General features: G+C 42.0%; 1 protein-coding gene across 1 annotated transcript in view; it reads left to right on the top strand.

Moving 5' to 3' along the window:
• Window positions 1-26381, top strand: part of IL1RAPL2 (interleukin 1 receptor accessory protein like 2) — a 381828-nt gene that overhangs the window by 249444 nt on the left and 106003 nt on the right. Inside the window, exon 5 of the mRNA XM_059824474.1 lies at window positions 23231-23305. Coding sequence (XP_059680457.1) covers window positions 23231-23305 — 75 coding nt within the window. The remainder of the gene's footprint in view (window positions 1-23230; window positions 23306-26381) is intronic.

Raw genomic sequence — 26381 nt, 5'->3', positions numbered from 1 at the left:
TTTTCTGATGAGGATAAACCATTTTGTTTGGACAGACAGATTTCAGAGTTTCCAAATCGCCTTTCCTTCCTTTTAAACAAAAAGTCATGAGGAGAACAAAACCACCAATACCGTATGTTAGGTCTTGAGATCACCCTAACTGCAAAGTTAAATGGTTTGATTTTAATAACAATAATAACAATAATAACAATAATAATTTGAAGTTACACCATAATTAATATTCATAAAGAGAATTTCAGAAAATGGTGATATCTTTGCCCATTCAGCTTTTCAATGGTAAAAATTTTGTCCAATTTTCAAAATGATTCATTTTAAAGAAGACATTTACAGATTGTTGGTTTTTATGTATGTTCTGTTAAAGGATTGTAAACACAGGCAGGTACTTGAAATTCCCACATATAAAACTATCATTTTCATTTGAAATAGCTCAAAAGTACCATCTCAACCACTTGATTCAGCCCAAGTTCATCTTACTTGGGGTCAGGGTTTTGACCTATGAAGCTGGCAATTGTGTCCTAATTTGTACTTGTTTGATTTGTCTGTGTTCAGGAAGCAAAACTAGAGGCACGTAACATGACTTCATTGTGTATCATTTACACAAGAGGAATGTTGTTAGTATACAAGTGCGAAGTAACTGGTGTTTGCCAGCTGCGGCTCTCTGACTCTGCTGTGCTAACAGACTGTTGACTTTGTGTATATGTAATGATTTTTTCAAAGAATCAGTGATTGTTGAGGCAGCAATAATTGGCACTGGGGAAAACTTTTAGCAAGCCTTCTCTAGCAGTTACCAATGTGTTTTTGAATAGCTAGAAAACGTGCTAATTTTCAGTTGTGTAGTAACCCTTAATTAAAAATGTTACAGAGACTTGGAGGGGTGGGCTTAATGTTGGGCAAGATCTTGTCAATTGGGCAGTGTGTGCTGATGAGACTGAGAATGAACTATTGTCTCAGACTAACTGGGAAGTGGAAGAATAGGAGGCCTTGTTTGTAAAGAAGAAGCAGCATGAGGAGAAAAATTCACAGCAAAAGTCATTGTAATGAACTGAGAATGGAATTACATGATACAAACTGGCCAACTTGGATTAATTTAGGAGCCAAGCATCCTACCATGCTGTTCAACAAGAAGCACTGGGCTTCAAAATGAAGATCCACTAGATTCAAAGCCCAGGCTTGGGGTGTTACCAGTTTAAGGGCATGTTGGGTTCTGTGCATGCATGACATACAAGGGGCATCTGGAAATGTTTCATCTGACGGTGGGATTATATTTACTTATCACTTGCAAGCCTGGCCATCATCATTATTTACCACTTAGGGCATCACAGCCCCCAGGCACAGAAGCCAATGTCATTGATTACGGCTGGTGCACACCAGGGTCAAGAACATTGCACTGAAAATATTTCTCAACCATCTTGCAGTATTTCAGTGTCTGGAATGACTATGGAGAGCTGCTGACCGGAGCTCTCAGTAGGGGGAACATTTATGCATTTTTCATCAGAGTAAATGCACTCAGCTGTGCGGGTCTTGTGCCTACCTGCCATCTTCTGTAGCATCAAGACTGGATACCACTTCTCGGGCAGCATTCAAACCAGTGCAGGCTGGAGATGACAGGCACCCTGATGAATTTTGGAACCCTCTGTCAAGATCCATTTTGGGTTTGCGTGGCAAGGTTTGGTAGTGGGGGGGCTACAGGGGTGGCTTCTGTGAGAAGCTGTCACAAGCTTCCCCTATGTCCGATAGAGCCAGTGCCAGATGGCTCCAGGATGGACCCACCGCTGGCCAAGGCTGAGTCCATCAGTGACAGTGGTAGTGCCTCTGGGATAAGATATTTAAGAAGGAGAAAAACTGCTGCGCAAGAGCAGCCAGAGAGAGGAGTGAGAATATGTGAGACGAACAACCCTGCAGACCCCAAGGTCAGTGAAGAAGAAAGGGGAGGAGGTGCTCCAGGTGCCGGAGCAGAGATTCCCCTGCAGCCCCTGGTGAAGACCATGGTGAGGCAGGCTGTGCCCCTGCAGCCATGAAGGTCCATGGTGGAGCAGATATCGACCTGCAGCCTGTGGAGGACCCCACGCTGGAGTAAGTGGATGCACCCGAAGGAGGCTGTGACTCCGTGGAGAACCCACGCTGGAGCAGGCTCCTGGCAGGACCTGTGGACCCATGAAGAGAGGAGCCCACGCTGCAGCAGGTTTGCTAGCAGGACTTGTGACCTCGTGGGGGACCCAAGCTGGAGCAGTCTGTTCCTGAAGGACTGTACCTGTGGAAAGGACCCACACTGGAGCAGCTCGTGAAGAACTGCAGCCTGTGGGAAGGACTCACATTGGAGAAATTTGTGGAGGACTGTCTCCCATGGGAGGGACCCCACGCTGGAGCAGGGGAAGAGTGTGAGGAGTCCTCCCCCTGAGGAGGAAGGAGCGGCAGAGACAAGGTGTGATGAACTGACCACAACCCCCATTCCCCGTCCCCCTGTGCCACGTAGGGGGAGGAGGTAGAGAAAATCAGGAGTGAAGCTGAGCCTGGGAAGAAGGGAGGGGTGGGGCAAAGGTGTTTTAAGATTTGGTTTTATTTCTCATTACCCTACTCTGATTTGATTGGCAATAAATTAAATTAATTTTCTCCAAGTCAAGTCTGTTTTGCCCGTGATGGTAATTGGTGGGTGATCTCTCCCTGTCCTTATCTTGACCCATGAGCTTTTTGCTATATTTTCACCCCCCACCCTGTCCTGCTGAGGAGGGGAGTGATAGAGCGGCTTTAGTGGGCACCTGGCATCCAGCCAGGGTCGACCCACTACGGTCCTTTTTGGCACCCAACATGGGGCACAAGACAACAGCAGTTTTGTGTTAAGCGTGCTATAGCTATAGTGGTTACTAAGTCGCCAGCTCCTGTGTGGGTCACGGAGTTTGTTGCTTATCTCTTTATTTTGCTGAGCTTGGGACCATGTTAATACAAATAACGGCTATGTGCTTTGCCCTGGCATTAATGGCCTTGCTGTTCTGGGGGAGCTATCTTGTGGAGAGGATGAGGGAATACATCTCCCTATTCCTACCTGGGATTGATGTGAGTGGGTTTATTGTGCAGGTTCCCAAGGTCCTTGTTCACCCTTATGTGAGCTCTTTAATACTACTAATTAACACTTTTAGCATATTATGGGGTTTGTGGAATCTGGTGTTGTCCTGGTGTAAGAGAAGACAACTTTTGGGTGAGGCGATACTGAAATGTGCCCTGAGGCGGCCGGTCCCTGTGTGGTAGGGTGTGTGGAAGGATTTGGGCAGGTGCCTAGGGCGGTTATCACCTCCCATAACCTGGGACTTTACACCTGAACAGGCAAGCAACCCTGGCAAACTGACACACCACCTGATAGAAGGGTCCCTTGCATACCCCAATGAAAACCAGCAGCTTCTAGCACTGTACTGGGGCTTGGCCTGTGCCTACCAAGCCACAGGTCAGTACTATCAGAGGACTGTGATTGAGGCAGGGACCCAAACTGCATCTGAGGACACCATGGTTGAGACAGGGACCCAAACAACAACTACTACAGTAATTGCCCCAGTGGTGAAAAAGAAACAGTGGACAAGGAGAACAATGGGCCCGTATCATCAGTTAGTAAGGGAGGAGGAAGAAGAGGAAAGGTTTGATCAAGAAGCCAGTCCTTCAACAGAGAAACTGGAGGAAGGAGTGAGGGAATTCAGACAGGAGGCGGAAACTACCCGGTCCCTGACCTTATCAGAACTTTGAGACATGCAGAAAGATTACAGCTGCCAGCTAGGTGAGTCTGGCTGCTCCGATGCTGGGATAACAGGGCCAACAGTCAGCAATTGGAAGGTAGGGAAGCCCAACAGCTGGGATCCCTTGTTAGAAACCGGGGAATTGAGAGAGGAATTGGAAAAGAGGCAGCAATTTGCAGTCTCTGGAGACTGCTTCTCTCAAGTGTGAGGGCAAGATAGCCATTCAGGGAAGATCTTGTGAACTCCTCAGGAAAGTGGACTACTGCAGGCAAAGGCATCCAGTACCTGAGAGAATTAGCGGTGCTGGAAGTCATCTACAGTGATCTAGACAATGATGAGGTCTCCAAAGATCCAGAGGATGTCCTGTGAACACGGGCCATGTGGAGGAAGGTGATTCAAAGTGCCTCAGCGTCATATTCTAACAGCTTGGCAGCAATGTTTTGCCCGGATATGGATAGACCAACTGTGGAGAGAGTGTCTTCTTTGCTCCAAAACTTTGAAGAAAATCTCTGTACCTCCTCATTCCTACAGGCCAGTGCCTTGGCTGTCAGGGGCACCCTAAGAAATCAGTCCTCTCCTGCCCCAGTCAGAGGGAAAGGGAGCCCCAGGTGCATGCTGCATAGCGTACTCTGGTTCTTCCTGCGTGACCAGGGGGAGGATGTGAGGAAGTGGGATGGTGAACCCACTTTAAGCTGGAAGCCCGTGTACCTGAACTGAGAGGGAAGACAGCTGTTAAGAAGGGGCCACCCAAGAAGGCTGTCAGCTTAGTTGCTGTAGAGACACAAGAAGGCAATCGGCGATCTCCCAGACATAGAAGAACTGAGATCACCTCCCTTGATCCTGGTGAGGGGACTTCTGGTCTGGCACTACGAGGGTCAGACAGTGAATACTCTGACCAGGAGCCAGAATAGAGGGTCCCTACCTTTGGCCAAGTGGAGGAAAGGGATGACTGGGTATACTGGACTGAGTGGATTCGATGGCCTGGCACATCACACCCACAGAAGTATAAGGCTTTGGTAGACACCGGTGCACAACATACACTGGTGCCGTCAGGGTGTAGGGGCACTGAACCCATCTGGATGTCTGGAGTGACGGGGAATGCCAAGAATTGTCTGTATTGGAGGCTGAGGTGAGCTTAACAGGGGACAAGTGGGAAAAGCACTCCATTGTGATGGGCCCAGAGGCCCCTTATATCCTTGGCATAGACTGCCTCAGTGGGAAAGGGTTCCACAGTTATGTCCTTTTAGGAAATAGACATAGACATTTAAATAGAAAGCTAAGCTCCCTTTCCTAGTGAAGGTGAACATGATTTGGACCATCCTTGTGACCTTACAGTTCCATGTGAGAGAGAGACAGTTGGTTTATGACATGCTCATAGCTCATGAGTGACACAAGCTGACGTTTCATTCTGCTTCTGCTCATTCTGTTTGGTCCACAGGGGAATTAACAAGCAGAAAGTAATAGCTTACATTGGGGAGAGATTGTGGATCTTTTCGGATGATCCTGTCTTTTGTGCTCCTACCTGTCACCCAGATTTACAGCAGAGCTAGGGTGAGTTAATTTCCTACCTGTCCCCAGATGGTTTCACAGAGCATTGTACAGCATTGTTGGGTCTAATTCTGTTCAAAGTAATGACCTCCTTTACCCCATAGAAATGGGCCTTATGCCTTTTGTGTGATCTCATAAGGGAAATAACACTAATGAAGAGGAGAATGGTGAGTCTGGTTTTCTTTAGTCATGCCATGCTAGTATGACGTGCTAGTGTCAGAGTCAAACTCAGTCTGCATACGGGTTTATTATAGATGTGCCACTTACAATAGCTTGACCTGGGATTTGACACATGCATATTTCAGCCTGGGAGTAGTCATTTACTTGCCCACATTTTGGAAGCTGGTGATCTATAAATTTCAAATGTGCAAAAGAATTAAAAGAAACTAAGAGAGTCACCATTTGGGTGCCCCACACATTTCAGCAGTACGTGAAGTGCGTGTCCAGCCCAGCAAGGTCTTTGCAGAACAGAGAAGTGATTTACTCTCATGCTATATGTCAAGCATATGCAATGGCTGCAGGTCTTTGAGATAAGGCTCAACCAAAGATTGGGCTTAGGATTTGGATAGGGTTAGGACAGAGACAAAGCCTAATGTTGTAGCTGGAGTGGGGCTGAGGAGGGGCTGCCAAAGGAAAACAGCCCATTCTTCTGGAGCTTCCATCAGAAACTTTCTTGCCAGAGCTGGAGCTTTGTCCTTCAGCACGTACCAATGACTCCTTTCTCACAGAGGCTGTGTTCTGCACAATGCTACATGGCAGGCAGTCTTGGCTGACATTGGCTCACAAGCTGGTTTTGTTGCTTATTTTCTATACAGAGTCCATGGAGGCTGCAGTTGCAGCTGTAATCTCATTTCAGCAGGTATGAGTGTGGAGCAACCCTATGCATGGTGTTCAGGATCAGAAATTATCTGTCAAGTGGTGTCACTAAGTATAGATAGGAAGTGCTCCCCTTTGTTCCAGTCTCAAAATACTACTGCAGTTGTCTTACTCCTGCTTCCCCTGGCCATAGCTTTAACACATAGTAGAGTAGAAGTTCACCCATTTACCTTAAATGTTGGTATAAAACAGGTTGTACACTTGGATGAGTGAACGGGGAACTCTCAAACTGCATCTCTGCACATTTTTTCCATCTTCTCTTTCAGTTTAGGCGATACTTCAAATTAATGTTGTATAGGTTTGGATTTCAGCATAGGGTTTTGTTGAGCCTCATTCACGTAAGTATCATACCTTGCAAGACATCCAATCTTGAGCGGCTCTTCCATTGTCTTAGAGGCCTTGGTCTGCCAACCCAAAGGAAGCCTACTTGTGCAGGAACTGACAGTTCACGTAAAAAAGAATACCCACAGCTGAGTTCTGCGAGGGATGGCATATTCCTCCTTTGAAAGCTGCGACATGGGAGATACAGATAGTAGTTTGGTTTTCTCCAGATTACTCCAGAATTTCAGGGTTTTTTAAAAAAACAAAAGCAAAAGTTAAGGCTCTAGCTGCTGCAGCTGTGAAAGAAACTTTCAAAACTAACATGAGTTTAAATTAGGAAGTTTTATCTGCCTGAATCTGAAGCTTGAAAATGTAAGAGTAATTTCAGTCAATTCAGTTGCTTAATGAAATAATGAAAGCATCGTATGAAATTATGCAAAACCAGGGGAAATTCAATATCCTGAAACCCTACACCCAGATTAATCAAATTAATGGCAAGGTATAAAAGGACACATTTGGGAGATTATGTAGAAACTCAGCTGTGTAGGGTTTTAAGAGCCTCGGAAAGGGAAGATGAGCCTTTGCTAAGTGCTGTATGGCAATTTTCTCAGTACAGTATTTAAATCTAATATTTTGGGGAAAAGAAGTTACATGATTTTTTTTCTTTTTTTTTTTTTTTGCCTACAAACCTCCTCAACACATTTGTTTTAGATTGGAGGAAGTTAAATATGCTTCAAAGATACTGTCTTAATTTTCTGAAGAGAAATATGTAACTATGTTTCATATAGGAAAAATGTCACATCAAGGTGTTCCTATTTGGGGAGAAGAGGTATATTATTCTTCCTTTTTTTTTTTAATCTAAAACTGAATTTGACATTAATTTACAAACAGTTTCAGGCAACCAATAAAACATTTCTTTTCCTTCATAAACCGTTACAGGTCTTTTCCAACCTTAATGATTCTGTGATTTGTCTGAAAAACGTAACTGGGCTCCTACCTTGATTATTTGAGAACTGCTCAGTGTTCAAACAGTGTGAAAATATAATTGGGATCTCCTAGTTTCTGCTTCTTCTCACTATCATATTTTAAATAGAACAAACAATATGTAGAAGTGAAAAAAGAAAGGAATTAAAAACCTGGGAGGGGTGAGGTCTGGGAAAGGATGTAATACACCCAAAACTTGTAATGAAATTTATGAATTAAATGTGCTTACCAAGAGCACCAGCAAAAATGGAACACTAAGATACCTTACTGCCGAACTATTACCCCCAAAATTTGGGAACTTGGAATGCAAGTGCCAAATGTACTCACCTCTGTGACAGGCTGCTGTGCCAGCACTGAGAGTCATCCCACTCACACCACAGAAAGTCGAAAGAGTCTAAAACCATAAAGGATCAAGATAAATAGCAGCATGACGATAATTAGCCCAAAGCTTCTGCTTGCCCTGAATGTGCTTGCTTGTGAGACTGCAGCCTCATCTCTCAAAGGAAACATCTCCAGATGAAATTTACTTCACTAGAGGGATTCAGACTGGAAAGTTTTCTGCTCTGAGGGTTTTTCCCTGCTCTTAAAACCACGCTCCCCCTGCAGCAGTCCAAAATGCACTGATAAATACAAGACTAGGCCTTTACCTAGGGCATGAGGAAAAGCACTGCTTCATTGGTGGTGGAAAGCTTGCTCCCATAAGGGTGTCTTGTCAAAGCCCACATCTCATGTCTCAGTTTCCTGTGCAGCGTCCCTCAAGGAAATGCTCCATCCCCAAATCTGTATGCTTATCTCAGTGCATCTCTGACAGTCCCCATGGCTTGTACTTGTACTGTACGTGCCTCTCCTGTTCCCGCCTAGGATCCCTCATGCTTGTTTCCCAAAGGAGACATTTCAGTGTGTGGTATTGGTAAATCATCTTTCTAAGAGGCAGAGGGAAGAGGAAAGGGGCTTGTGTGCTGTTAGAAGGATGGAAAGAGCACACTCCCTTGTGCTGTTTGCTCCCACAGTAGTGCGGATTTGGAGATTCTGAGCATTCCCCAGCGGATGCCACTCACCCCAATCCAGATTTTCCAAATACACTGACACAGCATAGATGAGCACCAGCGAGAAACACGTGCTCCTCTGAAAACACTTCATCAAAGCCCGTTTGTTACGACTAACAGCGATCAGTGTACAAAAGAGACAGTGACATCTCTTGTGTTAAGGTAATGTGAGGAAAGAGAGAGAATGAGCAAGTTTCCTCAGATGCAGCCTAAGCTCCTACCAAGCCAGTTTGCCTGCCCGGGCCACCTCAGCTTGGTCATGGTAAAGAGCATCTGCCTCAGCCACCACCGCGAAGGCAAGCCCAGAGACTCCTGACCCTGAGCTGCCTGCTTCTCTCACGACTCACATCAGACTCTGTTAAGTCAGGTTCTTTAACCTAAAAAATACAGCTATTTCCATTTCAAGTAAGCATAAATCCTATTCCTAAGTCCTCTGTCATAGTGCTGTGGGCATTGTGCTGCGGGGGGCTGGGTCTCGGGGAGAATTCTGATTGCCTCAGAGGTAGTTCACATATTATTAAAGGAAATGTCAGGCTGCCAGCCAAAGATGGAGAGATGGTAGTTTGTGATAGACATGTTTGTAAAATCTGGGAGGAAAATATTGGGGAGGAAGAAATGGGGGGGAGAAAATTTACTCTGTTAGACATCTGTGTATTGAAATGACAACATTTAACATTACTAGCAGGAAAATGTGTCATGTATTAAATCAATGTACTGTATTATGGGGTGTTTTTATACAGCAATTTAGCACTATTGGTGAAGTTTTGTATTGAGGAGAAATAAACAAAATTCCAGTGTAAAATACGCTACCTTCAACATTCATAAAATGTGTCATACTTTCAGGGACCCAATCCTGTTCAGATCAACAGAAATGGAAGCTTTGCCATTGACTTCCGTGGAAGCAAGGTCAGCTACAAAATGATCAATTAAATAGGATTCCAAGAATGATTTACTGTCCCCACGATAATAATTTTCATCCCATTAGTGTTCCTTTTTGTTAGTGTGACCTTCAGTCTTGCATATTGAAATGCTCATTGCTCCAAACCATGACATAACATGATGAGAATACAACTGATAAGGCAATGATCTGAATCAAACAAGATAATACCAGTGCACAGGAACTTTTTGTACAGTACAGTGGACTCCTGGCCCACACCTTGTAGTGGGTTTGAACACCCTGGAAGTATAAAATCTGTATAATTCTAATAAATTAGTTAATGTGTAGGTTTGAGGAATTAAAATATCTTTTATAAGATCCATTTGATTGCTGATTATTTTTAAAGTACTTCAATGACTAAACTATAGCATCCAGACATATTTTCTTGGGGGAGAAATCAGTGTTGGTTTGATTTTTCAAATAAAAATATTTAACTTTGGATCTATCAGACAAATGGAAAACAAAGGGCTAATCCCACTGGAACAGGAATTCAGTTACGAACCATCTATATCACAGGCCTTGGAAATCTTGACTTGCAGTTTCCACTGAAAAATAGAGATGTTTGATGTAGTGACAGATGATATACTATACTGTATTTTCTTTTTCTATTGCTGTTGGAATTGTATATTTAGTGAATTAGTCGTGATTGATGATACTGTTTTAAGGACTGGCTAGTTCTTCTTGAGAAAAGATGGCATATTTTAACTATATTAATGGTTTGAGACTTAAGGATAGCACCATATATTTTTGTAATCTTTCAGCAGCAAAGCCACAATTTATACAAATGGATTCACTCTGTCTTTAGCTCAAGCAACTCTGACAAAAGATGTCATCTGAAGTAATGTTGCTCATCGTTCATAGACACAAAAGCTTAAGGCTCCATTGCTTTGATATGAAACTGTGTTGGAGTTTTCAACTCCTTGCAAGATCAGTATATGGTGTTAATGATAATTTAACCATTTTATGCAGCTCCAGATTAGACTACTTTTGAACACGAAGGTGCTTATTTACCAACAGAAAGAGATACACTAACTTGAGAGTATGTAGGAGGAGAAAAGAAGCGTTCCAGCCACAACTCAGAATTCCCTAAATGTGAGCTCTGGAGCACTTAAAAGTAGTGCTACCATGCATTCAGCCAAAATTGCCTATTTACAGTGCAGTATATTAGATCCCTTTACAGCACCTTGGTAAGGAAGCACATCATTGCAGAATAATACCAGGGGCTGGGAGAGGTCTCTGACTTTTACTTTGGTGTATTAGCTGAAATGGAGCCCAATCCTGCAGTTGCATTTGAATACTCCCTTTTGTTATGATATCAGTAATCCCATCGTTTGGGATTGAAGTATTATAGATGGTCAGAAATTTATATTTTGTATTTGGGAGGAAATTTGTGGGGGGATTTCTCAGATTTTGCTTTCATTTTACATTGGAACAAAAGCCAAAATTCTTAAAATTCCCCTCATAAAGGCACGTCTGAAGAATGCCACTTGAGAATACTGTTTCAGAAAGAAATGGAAGTTTCAGGGTGGCATTATTGGAAGATTTGGGGGAGTATCTTCTTCAAATGACTTTGTTACTTCAACATTGTTCCATGAGCCGGGGAAGTAGTACTACGTAATCATAGATAAGATACAAAATGGCAGTCAAAATAGTATGTTGAGTTTCATTTGAATGATGTAGTTTAAAAGTAATGGCAGTTACTACCTATAACAGATAGAATCATCTTGTTCTCTTGTTGAAAATGTCAAAGCAAAATCTTAAATTGCTTCAACACATGACAAACAGAAGATACTTTCAGCAGGAAAATGAAGTGTCAAGCAGGTTCGTTACAACAAGCTGACACAATTTCATGAAAAATTTCTCAGAAATTACATTCCTGGTGCAAAACTTGTATCTGGCTGCTGGAAAAAAGCAGCAGAAAGCCTAAAAGCTGGGTAATGAATGGTCCTCTGAGAACAGCAGAGAAATGTAGAAGCTGAGGAAAGTGATCTCTGTTTTGAGCTGCTTCACCAACAGTGTCCCAGTGGCTGAGGGGTAGGAACAGGGCTGATTTCTGTCCTGGCAGTCGGATGGAGAAATTGCAGAACAGAAAACCCCTCACCAGGAGCCTGTGTATGCGCAAGTAGTTCAGGCAGAGGCAGGCGGAGTATCTGGGTGTTCGGGCAGCCCGTTGGTATCGTGTCCATGCAGTGTTCACAGAGAGCTGCTTCTGCCTTGTTCACCAAGGGTGGGGAGAGCAAGTTCCCCTTCCCACGCACTTTGTGTGTGTAGCCCTGGCTGAGAGGAAACTTGGCGCTGATTTGTTAATGAAAATAGGGTGGGTTCCTTGCCTCACCTCGCCTCCTCTTTTTCTGCTTGATGTTTCTTGGCTTTTTCCATTGTTTGTTTTTTTTTTCCTCCTATTTTTTTCTTGATTTAAAGATTATCTTAATCTTTTAATAAAGGATGGAGGAAATATACTGAAGGATTAATTCCTTATCTGCAGCCATTTGAAGCGCCTGTGGGACTGTTTAATGTCACATTTCAGGGGATTTGGAAGTTAGGCCCTCCTGTAGTTCCTGCTGCATACAGTATAACCTGTGCCCAAACTGACCTGTGGGACAGGTATAATCCATCGCTTACTCTGCTGTCAAGTTTATTTTATGCTCCTCTGATATAAACGTCTGGTGTGTAAACAGCCTGCTTAGCAATGGTCACATAGACTCAAAACAAGTACAGTCCCAAAGACCTTCTTTTGGCCATGTCTTCACTCTTTTCCATTGCTTTTAGTGTTGCCATAAGGTCTTTGAATTGTTTCACTGGGAAGTTAATTTGTTCCTTTCAACTGTGCTGCGTGTCACTGGGCTTGGTAACAGGGCTGCACAGAGATGCATCAGTGGGCACTGGAATGACATTTGTCCTTGTGCTTTTTGTACATACAGCTCTCTATGCAGCCTTTAATCACGTTCCCCTTGGAGGTTTGCTTGCCATTCTTTGCATCTCCACTGACCATTAAACATTTTCAAGTTCTATGTTAGTCTTAAAATATTACATGTTTATTGCTGAGTAGTTGCCTCCTGTAAACCTGATGCACGGGGGTGAGAGTGTGCCCACTGACTTAAGATGTGAATCATTTATCTGGAACTTGTTTTATCAAAGCTATGAAGTTTCCCATAACATCTTTCTTTGAGGCAGTGCTTTGCATGTGTTTGGTGTATTTTTGTGAAAAAGAAATTGCATTCTCAGATCAGAAAACTTCCCTGTGTGTGATAGTAGCTAATACTGAAAGACCCAGGTCCCACGCTGGTCACCGGGGACTGTTCTGCTTCCCATCATCTGGTGTAAACTCAGATAAAAGTGGTGAAAGGCAGCACTGCTGACTCTGAAAATGGGTCATGCCGCCAGAGATTTCTATGGATGCTACTTTTTTTGTTAATTCTTTTAAACCCTTTGCCTCAAATAAGAAGACAAATTTCATGGGATAACTATCTCCTACATTTCTTAAAGCATTGTCTTTCATCAGAAGATTTACATTTTCTTGATCTTCGGTCATAAGGCAGGATAAACAGTAGCGAGTGTATCTATGATTTCTGTACATGCCTGTATTATGCCTGCTTTTATTCTTTTCCTGCTCATCCAACCAATAATGACGTGATTCGGCCCAATTTTTTCTTAACAATTCTACATGTGCTTAGTGAATAATACAATTCAAAACTTCTTCAGTGGTAAAATGAAAAAAATAATAGCAAAACCTGGTGGAATATATTTTGCAGCTTTTGAAGGCAGATTAGAGGCAAAGAACCTGCATAAATATTGCATAAACATTTTGCGAAAAGGTTTTCCTTGTCAAATATAGTAACATTTTTCATCATTGTAGTAAGCTTTGGAAGCCAGGGTGCTAATCCAAAGAATGCATCAGAATTAATAGGCTGGATGGGGCAGGGTGAAACCTATTCATTAACCCCCTACAGAGCGAAAATCAATTGGCAAGAGATGACTTAACAGAAGTTCCATGTTTCTTACTTGCGAATGTTGTTAATCTAAAAACCTTACAACTGAAATTCCATCTAAAATTGTTTGCGGTATGGCAGCTTTGAAATTGTAATGGTCCTGCTGAACATCAAAGCAGGCTGAGCTGTTACACTGTGCAACATCTAATCATGTCCAAAGTACGAGTTTTAAATGGTCTCTTCTGCCTTTGGGCCTTCAAGTGAAATACATTTTTAATGTTGATCTTCAGTAGCTCTGTCCTCTTCTTTGAAAAACCGCACAGTAATGTTTGGTCTGTAACACAGGTTTTGACTCAAGGCTATCTCAGGGCACAGGTAAGCCATGCAGTTGCCTGAAACAGCAAACTAAGAGAGGTGGCAAAATGGCACCGGCTCCTCCTTCGCCAGGTTGTGGTGTGCACTGGCTGGAGGCTGCTGTTGAGTTTGGAGATGGCTTTTCCCAGCCCCAAAAAGAGCACCCATTGTTTTTCCTAGATATAGTACCATAGGTGCTTAATACTTAGTTCAGCTGGCATTCATTGTCCACAATAATTCTCTTTTGATACTCTATCTGTATTTAATACAAGGTTTTTAGTTTCAGAGAATAAAGGATTGCTTTGAGTTTTATTAAAACAATGCAGAAAATCCACTCCACGATAATTCATGTTGCTGGGGTTGTGCTGTGGTGCAGTAGTTCACTGTGCATGAGTGGTCAAATTGATCATGGAATATTAATTGGTTGTGGACTGCAGGCCTTTGGTACTCTGGCTTCAGGCTGACAAGAATGATAGCTTTCATTTGCATGCAAAGTTTCCAGCTGTCCCTTCAAGATGGATGATGGGATCTGGCTTCATCCGTCACCACTTCTTCACTTTTTTATAAGACAGAAAGAAAAAAGAATTAAAAAAGTCAAAAGATAAAATGTCATTAAATGTTCTTTGCAGATCTCCTTGAAATAGACGGTAATTTGAAGCATCTTATTTCTGCTCAGAGTCCGAGAGAAACATTTTGAGTGCAGATGAAATTATGTGTCCTTTGTGTTAAATACACTCCGTTCACTAAATAAAAAGCACACTCCACGTGAGATTTTAATGAATTATATTGCAGGGAAATGTAATTTACATTTAGTAACTATTTATTACACTTTTTTCTCTGCTTCAGAGGAAACTCATGCTTGCTTCATAAAAGAAAGCTGCATGATCCACATTTAGGAAAGGAATAAAATGATCATGCATAACCTAATCCAATCTGTGAAATCTAGAAATGCAGTGAAAAGAAAGGTGTGTTGGCAACCGTAGGAGTAAGGAAACTTGATAGCATCAGTACAGTGAGAGCCCTGCTAACACAGAATTGTACTTTCCAGCACCCACCTTGCAATGACTCTAGTGACAGCACTGATAGTAACCCATACCATCAGTGTCACTGAGTGTTTCACATCAGGAGATGCGTAACAGTCAGCTGCCACTGGCATTTAACATGTATATTGCAGTAGTGTTAAGTGTTCAGCCCTGTTGTAATTGCTTTGTGATGGGCACCTTGTGGGATTTTGCGATCTGTGCTTCAGTATTGTGCAGTCTACGCTCTTGTTTCTATTGCACTTCACCAGAGTCCTCCTAAGTCATAGTCTGTTGCATAAGTTCCACCAGAATCTCACCATTTCGTTTTCTACAGCCCTACATGACTTGATAGCCTTGTAAGAAGGGGGAAGAAGGTCCTGCACAAATCTGAAAACTAGAAGATCCCACACCAAAATCTATCATTTCCATGAATTCCACAGAGTTCATCTAGTACCTCATGCTCCTGCTCTTCTCTCCAAAGCAGTTTGGCTATCTCCATGCACTCTGAGAACATCCTGTGTGCAGTAGCTGAAGACATCTTAGGTGAGAAGACTGACAGCAAGACTTCTTCAGAGATGATTTCGCACATGGAATTGGCAGCTGCTGTTACTAGTTTTAAACAGTTACCATGGGCTCCAAGGTCATGCCTGCAGCAGAAGCTGTTGGAGCAGCTGGCAAGAACAGGACAGACACAGGTAGCTGTGTAGGATTTTGACTGCTCTCAAAGTCAAGGGGGCTGCAGTCATGGCCAGCTTCTTCTTGGTGCCAGTAGTATGACCTGTTAAGCATGGGTCTGTTCCAAGTCATTGAGGACTTAATTAGTTAGAATCAAAACCACCAGTAATGATCCAAGAGCATTTGAGTGCCTCAAAATTCATTTCCATTGCAAGCTGCATTTCAGCATGGACACAGCATCTTCCTTAAAACTGTGATTGTGTTGTCCTGCTTTCAATGTTCTGAAAAGAATTCATGTGATGAATTCCAATTATTTACTGCTAATATAAAAATACTAAACTCCTCCTTGCAGAAAATTGTCCCATGGAGGCAGACCAAACAGTGCATTAAGGCACTCTTGATCCTAGGTAGAGTTTTCAAAAAGTGATATTCATGGTGATGGTGGCAGAGGGGTAGGCATCCAGCTGTTGTATCATTTCACCTCATTGTCCCAAAAGATGCATTTCCTGCTCGAATAGTAATACGTAGAGAAACACTCTTTGACCCTGGTTAATGACTCCTGGCTTCCACACAAGTTCTGAGTTTATTGAGTTTGAGTTTATTGAGAATAAGTGTTCAGTGTTTATTTTCAAAGGTGGAGACATTTATCCTTTGACAACATTTTGTTGCAGTGGGTTTATTTCTGTTACAGTAAATGACGGATGGAGGTGCAATCATTTTGTCAGCTTGATACTGTGGTGAAGGAAAGGCAGCACAATAGCTGAACGCTGAAAAAGTGTGTTTTGACTGACTGGTAGAACACTCTACAATACAGCTAATCAGGGAATGGTGTCCCCATATAAACACAATTCACAAAGCTGCAATTTTATGAATGAGTTGTTTTATGTGGTTTTTCCACTGCTTTTCACCTTGTGTGGTAATTTACTGCTGTGCCAAGAAAATGAAAAGTGTTTGTTCTGATCTGGTAGTGGGACTTGCTGGTGAATTTGTGTTAGAGGCTCAGTCCACAAAGTATACTTATTACAAGTCCAGGTGGGAACCCTTCGCTCTTTAGACAAGCTTTTAACTCACCAAGTGCACAGTTCAGTCCCTGGCAGCCAAGACTATAGCTGTCACATTTACATTCACATCTGCACAGTTGACTCACACATTTGCTTAGGTGTAAGCAGCAACATAAAAGATAAAGCAGTAGCAGGTCAGGCCTGAAGCATTTACTGCCAGCCATTGAGAAATCTGTTGGCACAAGCTGGGATTTCAGATGAGCCGAAGGGAGTTAGGTGCATATTTTTTAAAAGGTGTAATGCTGAGCTTCTCTTAGCAACATGTGCCCTCTGGTTAACTTATTGATTTAGCGTTTTGCACGCAGTTAGTTCCATGCTCATCTATGGTGTGAAAGTTCCAGTGAAACTGCCAAGATTTTTAGATGCCAAAGTAGATCTAAGCCGTGCCTGGAAGCATGTGTATTTGAACCAGGAGTGAACAAAAGCTTAACTTTGGGTATGAGCTAGTTTCAGATTAAGGATTTGGCATGCTGTTATTTGCCCCAGAGGATGCTATTCAAACAGATCGGTTCTGCTGTCAAAAGGTTAGCCAGATTCTTGATTGAATGATACTAGAGGCTCTATGTTAATTAGTGGTGGGAAAATGCCAGATCCTTTGATTGAAGGAGGTAGCTTGGCATGTAATTGTCTCATAGAAGATTTCAAACAATTTCGTTCTATTCCCTGCATTCTGCTTCATATTTGGATAATTGTTCCTTTCATCACTGCAAATTACATGAACAAATGTCCAGGAGGTACATCAATAGCAAAATTATGGAACAGCAAATGTACTTCGGGTGCTTATCACAAGAAGAGGAAAAGTCATTATCCACCCTGAGGAAGGAGAAGAAAACCCTTCCCCAGCATTTGACCAGTTCTTAGCCTCATGTGAATTAACATTTTTAGCCTTCTGCTTTCATCTCCCTTAGAAGAGTTATCTGGTCTGGCAAACACTCCAGCTGTGCTGAGTCACAAGAAGGAGGCCCTTCAAATCATAAGCAGCTGGATTTCAGTGCATGACCCTGGTGCTGACTGGCTTCACACTGGTAGCAATTCAGGTCCTTGGAGCGCAGGTGGTGCCAGTTGGCTTAGAGCATGCCTTTGCATGGCACAGGGGGAAGGTGATCTGCGTTAAATTCAGAAGTTATGTTTAGCTGAGCCATTCAAGAATTGCAGTAAGAGACTTGTGTTTATTGTAGCAACAGCTTGGGCTGTCTATCTCTCACTGTGGTTGCTGTAAAAGAAGTCTGACTGGCGTGGGGAGAGTACTGTGAGGCTGCTGCAGGGGGAAGGTAAGATATACTGTAGGGAAATAGAGCTGTGTCAAATAACAAACTGTGAAGGAACTGGTGCTTATGGAGATGTCTGGTAGTTTTTCTCACTGGTTATCATTGCTTATCCCTAAGTAATGATATCCTAAGGCTGTTTGTTTTCAACTGCTTTGTGCTTTTTCAGGAGAACTCATTAGTGTGTCAGATATATGTTTGAATATGGAATGAGAGATTCTTGAAACAGTAAAGCTATGATAGGAAAAAATAAGCCTCTAAGCTCTTATGCTGCACTGGCACTTGGAAGCAGGAGCTGCTCCTTCAAGGCTGTTGTCTTCTTCAGTTGGTCCTGTGGGTAGCTAGACACTGCCCTGTGCAGCAAGTCACGCTCTCCCTTGTCTGCTAAAGATCACAGTATAACTAATTGGAGAGAGCAAATCTTTTGCAGGTCTCTTCTCTGCTTTTCTGAGTCACTTCTCCTGGGACAGCATATTCCTTGTGCCTCTGAAAAAGAGAGAATAAAAGTATCATGTGTTCTGGGAAAGAAAATGCACCTGGATGAACAGTTGCAGTGGATCCGATCAGCTTACTGATTTGTAGAACACTGTGCCTTTAAGTCTCCTATGGAAAAAACTCATGACAAGTGTTGTTGAAATCACAGCAACTTGTTTATTGTTTTAAAGTTTGTGTATTACTTTCTAATGGGGTTATTTTATAAGCCTAGGAGGAAACAGCACTTCAAGCAGTCTCCTAGCAGTCTGGCTGCTAAACAGCCTCTGGCCATGTCCACCAAGCTCTTATGGGAGGCACATGCATTGTCAGGTGCCTCTGGGTAAAGAAATGTCTTTCCAGCTTGTCATCCAGCACCTGTGACTTCAAGCAATGCCCCAGGTAGTGTGCCTGGTGTTACCCTGGGACAAAGCACAGAAGCCCTATGTGAGTTCTCCTCTCAATCTTAATTCAGTAGTGTGCTGTATCAGCTGATACTTCCATAAACAAATGCAGCCAAAGCTGTCCCAGCCTGTTCGTGGGATGAAATCCTAGAATGGCAAGTAAAGGCAAAGAAACCCCTTAGTGTGCTGTGTTGTCAGACCTAGTATCTTGCAAAGGGAGGTCTAGCGGTGTGGCTGCAGGAATTGTTGCTTTGGGGAACTATCATCCTTGTTATAGTGGCTTCACCATGTAAGTATTGCTGCTTGGAGCAGCCCAGGGCATGGTGTGTTCTGAGGGCTTTAAAAAAAAAAAACAGTAGACAGGTCTATCCCAGCTGTTCCTGTGACAGTTAATGAGGTATATTCATAATTCTTTGCAGAACTACTGCTGTACTTTTATAAATAGGAAGAGTGTTTGCAATGCATTTAGGTGTTTAAATTTAAAGTGGTTTTCTGGGAAGTGAAGTACCTTAGATGAGAATGCATAATACTGATAGCTTTATTAAAGACATGTTGATACAGTAACAGCATTAACTTTTTGTTTTGCTTCCCCTTCTAGCAAGGCTGGAAATCAGAGTGCCGCACATCTAGAAAACTGTTTCGAGAATTAAAGAAACTTCTCTTAGAGGAATGGGCATTTGAACAAAGGTTGTTTGTGGACTCTGTCAAGTACAGAGATCATGAAAGATTAGAATCCCTTGTAGCTGAGAATATCTTGTACTGCCTTACTGTTTAAGAAGGACCAAAAGTGAATTTCATAAGATGAATGGGTGATCTGATGTCTGACCTCTAAAATAAAAATGGCTTTTTTTTTTTTTCTGTAAACACATATGACATTGAGGAGCCAACAGTTCATTGCCTTCTAGATTCAAAATCTCATTTGGCTGTTTCAGTTCCTACATAAAGAGCTCCAATAGGCTGCCAGTTCATTATAATGATTACTCTCCAAGAACAAAATGGCAAAATACAACCACTTAAAATGTGACACACTAAGGGAAACAGGGGGAAGCCCTGGTTGGGCTGCAAAGGGTGCAGGTGGGAATGAGATATGAAAAGAAAGAGCATTAAGCAAGGAAAGCCTGAGCACACTGCATGGCATGGGTGCGACTACCCCAGCAAGTTTTCTCCATGTCTACAATGCACACAGAGTACAATTTAGTACCAGAGATGAAAAATAGTAATATAAGAAAAGCCTGAAGGTAGCAACAGAAGTCAGAAATCTAAGGAAAAAAGCTAAGAAAAAAAGTGTTGGTAATGTACCAGAAAGTGAAACTCTGTTGATGCTCTTCACATGAAGTACAAGGGACCACACTCAACTGGGATGCAAGGTTTTGGGTGGTTTGGACTTCTTCCTCCCTCTGTGCCCACCCCCTCCCCCCAATGAAATTTCCACCCCAAACAAAATTTACCTGGTATATCAACTTGTTTAGAATTGCATTCTCAAGCTGATCTCTTTCTCCATTTCAGCCCTCACTTTACTTATGAGGTTGTGTGTGTGTGTGCTGAGCTTTAAACACATCATAATGGCTCCTGAAGGAGTCCTGTAAAGGGTTGGTGAGAGTGTTGCTTGTTCTGACCTAGTCTGGACAAAGGGCTTGATTCTGTTAGTGCAGCCACTGTGACCTTTCCACTCCCTCCAGCATGTTTTGCAGCAGGCCTGTGTGGAAGCTGCAGCAAATAGCTGCATGTCTCTGGCAGTAGCCGTTCTCTCTGTGCTGAGCATCTGGGGTACTGCTGCATTTAGATACAGGCCAATGTGTTACCTTCCTAAGAAGTCTGAATTGTGCACTTCCTGGGCCAAAATGCATTTTCTAGAGATTTTTGGCTTATTTTTTTAAGAAATTACTGACCTCAGTTGCACAGAGGCAATTAAGAACATTGTTAAATTGTTAATACCTATGCAGTACTTCCTTTTCCTGTCTCTTCTTCCAGCAGGTGGTCTGAGGAAGTCTGCCTAGACAGTATAAAAGAAACCAAACCAAAATTGCAGAAAAGCAATGTCGTCAGGTTGTGACTTGAGAGATGAAGTTCCCCCTCAGCAGATGTCAGGGCCAGACAACACTACCTCTGATTTTCTGTGATGAGTTGAGAGAAAATGGCAAGCAATACCTGTGGAGAAGTCCTTTTTATGGCTGGCAGTGGGTTACAGTTCAACTAATGTAATTCTAGTCTAGTGGCTCTTGCTTCTTGCTAACTTATTTATTGAAAGGGGGTTTTCCTGTGGGGAATTAGAATATAAGAAAAGCAGAGCTCTTATACATGTTGAACAGAAATATGTCAGTACTGAAAATGTACTATCACTCTCATGTTCCCTCTTACCAAATGTTCTGGCTGTTGGCGTATTGGGACTTCCTGGAGAATGTATGTTTTTCCTGGAGTGTTGGGAATGAGCTTTACGCGAAGTAGGTGTGACCTTCAAGTGAGAAACCTACTGTTTGAATTAGGGTGGGATTTGTGGAGAAGCTGGAGCAATAGTGATCCATCTCCTCTTGGATGCAATGGGATTTTATGAGGAAGAGCGTCTCAAAAGCTTTTAGCAATTTAAAAGCATATGTTGCTTAAAAAATCATCAGTGGAATGTGTTCCAAAGTCCCTTGGGTTTAATGCCCAAAACTCCTTCTTAGAAGTTTTCAGCTCTGGTTAGGATTGAAATTCCTTAAAAAGCAAGTAGTTAGACCATACTTACACATGTAGGTTTGGCAGTACTTTCTTCTTCTTCTCTAATGACATTCAGATGACTTAACTGCATTAGCACAGCAAATTAATTATTTGTTTCTGCCAGAAATTTTCTACTCGCAGGCTAATCCCCAAATAATGTGATTGTACAGGTAGCCTTGATGTTGCTTCTGGGTCGATCTTGTGACTTTGCATTGGACGAGCATTTTTGAACTGCTGAATTCTCATTAACAGAATTTTCCATTTATCTTTCATTCTGAGCCCTGCTTGTGGCTTTAGTCTTAATAACATGCTGTTTAAATCACTTTGGAGATTCCTCTGTTGTCCTTGTGGGTAAACTGTGCAAGGAGTTCTTCTTACAAACACACATGATTTTCATCTGAAATGTTGGCTGCTGACTTGTTACCAAAATGCCTATTTTGTGGTAAGCAAAACATGGCTGTAGCATCAGTGGAAGGAACTCCATTGTCATTTAAATGGAACTGGGGAAGTGAATTGTGCTGACAATCACTTCTTAAGGAGTTTAAAATAATAGTGTCAATTGTAAAGCAAAATCAAACAGGTATTTCTTTAATACAGTTTGTCATTTTCTGTAGATGTGGACATAAAAATGTTTTGTAGGTTGATGATTTTTTTTTTAACGCAGCTGTGGTTTGATAGCTGGTTATCAGAGCCACATTAGTGAAATGTGTGACTGCTGCACCTCTGCTTCAGCCACTCAGCCAGCTTGTTTTAAAGCCCTAGGGAAGGTGTGTTGAACCATTGACTCATGCTGAAGCAGATTGGGGAAGAGATGTTCTTCCAGCTTGCTAATGGTGCAGGCTGAGCTGGGAGCACAGGCCAGGAGCTTGCAGAGCTCAGGCTCCCTCTGCTTGGTTCAGGGAGACCTGCTGCCCCAGCCATAGGCAACTTTCAGCCGGAGCTACCAAACCACTGGGTAGACTTGTTTCCTATCAAATCAGTAAGTGCTGAGGTTTCTGAGGAGATCTGGGCAATTTTGCCATAGTCTTTTATTGAAAAATGCAAATACATTTTACAAACTCAGATCAAATAATTTCAGGTGATGAATTTGAACAGGAAAAGTTTTGAAGTGATTTTGAAATGTTTAATTTCAAGATGCTGTATTTGATTGAAAACAGTTCTCCCCATCTCCAGGAATACTCAGTCATTTATTTCAAGCTAGCCCCAACCTAAACCTATTTGCACAGCCTGGCACTAAGCTCTCAAAGCGGGTCATGAAGGCTACATCCATAGCCATGCTTTTCAGTAGTAGTGTTGTCTGTGACTGTCTGTCCTAGTGGCTGGAGCACTCACCTGGTAGGACCAGGCTGGGGTAATGTTTCCTGCTCTCAGATAGAGATACTTCCGTATAGCAGAAGGCAGGGTCCCCACTTGAGCTTTGAGAAGAGCATCCACGTGCCCTGCCCAGTTGGGTGGGAATGTAAGCTAGGACTGAAGCTGCTGGGGTTCATCAGACAAAATTCTGTGCAAGTTTTCTTTGAGCATTTAAATACTGTTTTGGGCAAGCATAAAGACATGCTGGGACTGGTCACACTGAGATAGATTTGGTTGGCATTTCAAATTAATTGTGTTGACTTGGCAAGGTGAGGATCTAAAATGCTTGATCTAGTTATTATATGTAGGTTAAAAGTGAGAAATGGAGTTTGTTTTGCTGCTTTATGTTAAAAATGAAATTCTTGAAATAGCTCATTTCCATTGAATCAGTGGGCCGCCACAGCTACTAGGAAAGTGCTAACACATTGGCAGTGTAACAGCCATATTATGTAATAAATGTTTACATGCCATCAAGTGTACAAACATTTGATTGCTTACATGACAGAGCTTTTCTTTTGCAGTCATTGGTCTCAATTTTTCCATTACATTTTCTCGTTTTCTTTTCTAGCTTTACTCACAGACAAACCTCCAAAGCCATTGTTCCCCGTGGAGAACCAGCCAACTGTTATAGATGTCCAGCTGGGTAAGTCCCCTTCTGGGAATAATAGATCCTAAACTTCCACTCTGGTAACAGATGGGAAAAATTGAAAGTGGTAAGAAAGGTTTAGTGGTACTGTTATTACATGTAAATCAATTTGCAGCTTCTCATTTATAACTGTAGAATTTACTGCCATGGCAATTTAAGGGAATGAAATTGTGTAACATCAGGGGATGGCAGTACTAATTGGTTACATTGGGTATTAAATATAAAGTGCTGCTGCACTTTTTAATATATGATTGATAAAGTAATATATGTCTACATCCGTGCTGTATTGATCAGTTGATGTTCACCTTAAGACAAATATTCTCATAAAAGAAATGCTGATTCCTTTAAAAGTTAATGTAAACCAGTACATTTTCAGGTTGTTCAGAATGCTTACCAGAAAGAGCTTTTGACTAAAATGCTTGTATGCTTTTCTCACTCCTGTTATATATTCTTCTGTAAATGCACATCTCCGAATCTCAGCTGGCAGCCTGTATTTTCTCTCATGTTGAGAAACTCTAATGTTAGAGAGTTCTGCTAACTTTGGGGAACTGTGGGGCATCTTGATGCTGAAAGAACGGCTCGGCTTTGAAGTTCCAGAGGTTTTTTTCAGTGACTTGAAAATAGATTTCTGATTTTCAGAGGCAGAATTGGAGTTGCTGTTGAGGACTGTGGTGACATGAGCTTAAATTACGGGAGATGTGTTGCAGATGGGGATTATTCACTCCGTGCTAAAGCTGTGGCATTTTCCTTCTCCTGGAGCTTGACTCTCTTCTTCCTTTTATACCAAAGTTGGCTAGGATTCAGTGGTGGAATGGTGTTTAAAGGCAAGCAGGGTCAGAATGAAACATTTTAAGCAGGCTGACAACATTGTGGTAAAGCTGTTTGCTTGTTTTTGTGAAACCCTACAGGGTCCTACTTGATCTGAGTACAAAAGCACATCCTTGTTCTTAAACCAGGTGCCCAAGAATTACAGTGAATCACTTAAGCTGCTATGAAATATTTAAAAATGGGGCTTGAATTCTTGAATGTGATTGTTGAATTGTGGTGAGAATATGAATCATTTGTGACCCTAGCTAATCTTAAAGGTTAGCTTTCTCTCATATACCTGAATTGACTCAAGAGTCTGTAAGGGGTTGCACAGGGAAGACAGCAGTGGATTTGGGAAGCAGCCAGTGCCAGATGAATTCTGCAGACAGTTGCATATGTGCATGTTCAGGTTTCTCTCCACAAGACTCGTGTCTGTAGCTGAGCAGAAATTGGCACTAAAAGGGGAAAATAGAAAATGGGTCTGAAGCCATAGTAAAAAGCCCAGCAGAATTAACAGCAAAATACAATCATCAAAGTTTGGATCAGTCCAAAAGGCTGAATTGAGTCTCCTGGTCCAGCTTCTTAAAAATCAACTTTCTAATGATTTCCTTTGGGAGCAAACTGTCCCTGCATACATCTGTGTAATAAAGGCACTCAAAGAGTGCACATCTTTGTTTCCTGCATTTTTATTCCATCTTAATTTTCTCTTCCAAGTTCCCCCATTCCATCAGGACTCTGTTGGTTTTGCACTGAATTTCTTCTTTTTTTCTGCGTGAAAACATTTTGTTCTGACAGATTAAAAAGAGATTTGATTAAAAAAAATGAAAACAAACAAACCTCCTCCTCTCTTTAGAGATTTGGCTCAGTAATAGGAATTTGGAATATCTCTAGAGGGAAATATAAATCTTGCATCTTTATATGCTGGAATGTAATCCATTAGTTGTCCCCTAAGATCAGGGAATTTACATATGGTCCTTTTTTTAATATGTTAATGGGTTTGGTTATTGCCACTAAACCATATTCATATTATGTGTAAAAGATTAATGCTTATGGAAGAACCTCAACTTATTTCTTTAACATACAATGAAGTTCATTGATTTCCGTCTTGATTTTAAATGGCGAATAGATAGAGCCAGGAAGTTCTCAGGGAGCACCTTCATCTTGTGGAGACCACCTGCAGCTTTGGGCTGGGAGGCAGTGCTGACCTCTGCAATATGCTGCAGACCCTCACTATGTACTAGAGCTTTACAGGAAAGTGGATCATTTGATTGCAGCGAAGTAATGGAGGAGAAAGCGGTAGGTGAGGTCATCTGCTGGAATACTTTTCTGAAATCTTGTAAAGCTCCTAGGAGTTTTGAAGAAGTGATGTTCTTCAGTATTTTATTAGAAATAAAAGCAAAATTTCTGTGTTTTACAGGGCCTTTAGTCCAAGGAATCAAATTGCCCAATATGCCTGCTTTTTCAGTAGTTGTGCAAGTATGAATGTGCCACTGAACTACAAAAGAAATTGAGTTTAATCCATCTACTTGTTCTGCAGAGATTATTTTAGATTTCTATTGGAAAACTAATCTTTAAAGAAATAGCTGTCTTTGCTCTATAAGCAGAGGAGATTAATAATTATTTACTGTCTTTATCTTTAATGATTAGCACAATGCAATGCGAAATCTTCCTAGAACTCTAGGCAGTGGCCTAACTACTAAGCAGCTTATTTGACCTGATTGCAGACTTCAGTATTCACCTTTTGGCTTTCAGCTTTTATAAGAAGATTCAAATGAAAATAGGTATGTGCAAGTCTTATTGACAGTGGATGAAAGAGTTCCTTCAGGCTTCAAACATGGCCCAGAGCCAGCCTTGTTCTTCTTAAGGAGCATGAATGTACTTTTTGCTTTTTCCGTTTTCCTTTGGAATGTGACAGAGATCAAAAACAACCCCGTCAATCAAGGTTAGAGAGAAGCAGAAACTGGAATTTGCTTCTTTCTTGTTTTCTGTATTTTCTTGTGCTGGAGAAACACAGCCAGAGAGAGGAGAATTGACAGGAGGACAAAAGACCATCCCAGAGGACTAGAGAAGTAGTCCAAAACAATTTCACTGTCTCAGATGCTTTATCAGGTCAGATAACCACTTCATCTCTGGGCTGACCTAGAAAATAATGACAGAATTTTTTTAATTGTTCATTTGCTGCTTCCTTTTCATAAAAACAAGACTAAAGAAACCCTTTTTATTTGTTTTTTAGCTCTTTGCATTGGGGTCAGCGTAGTAATAGTTC

Source organism: Gavia stellata, chromosome 14 (genome assembly GCF_030936135.1).
Source record: "Gavia stellata isolate bGavSte3 chromosome 14, bGavSte3.hap2, whole genome shotgun sequence".
NCBI lineage: Eukaryota > Metazoa > Chordata > Aves > Gaviiformes > Gaviidae > Gavia > Gavia stellata.
This window is presented reverse-complemented; position numbering and strand designations above follow the sequence as displayed.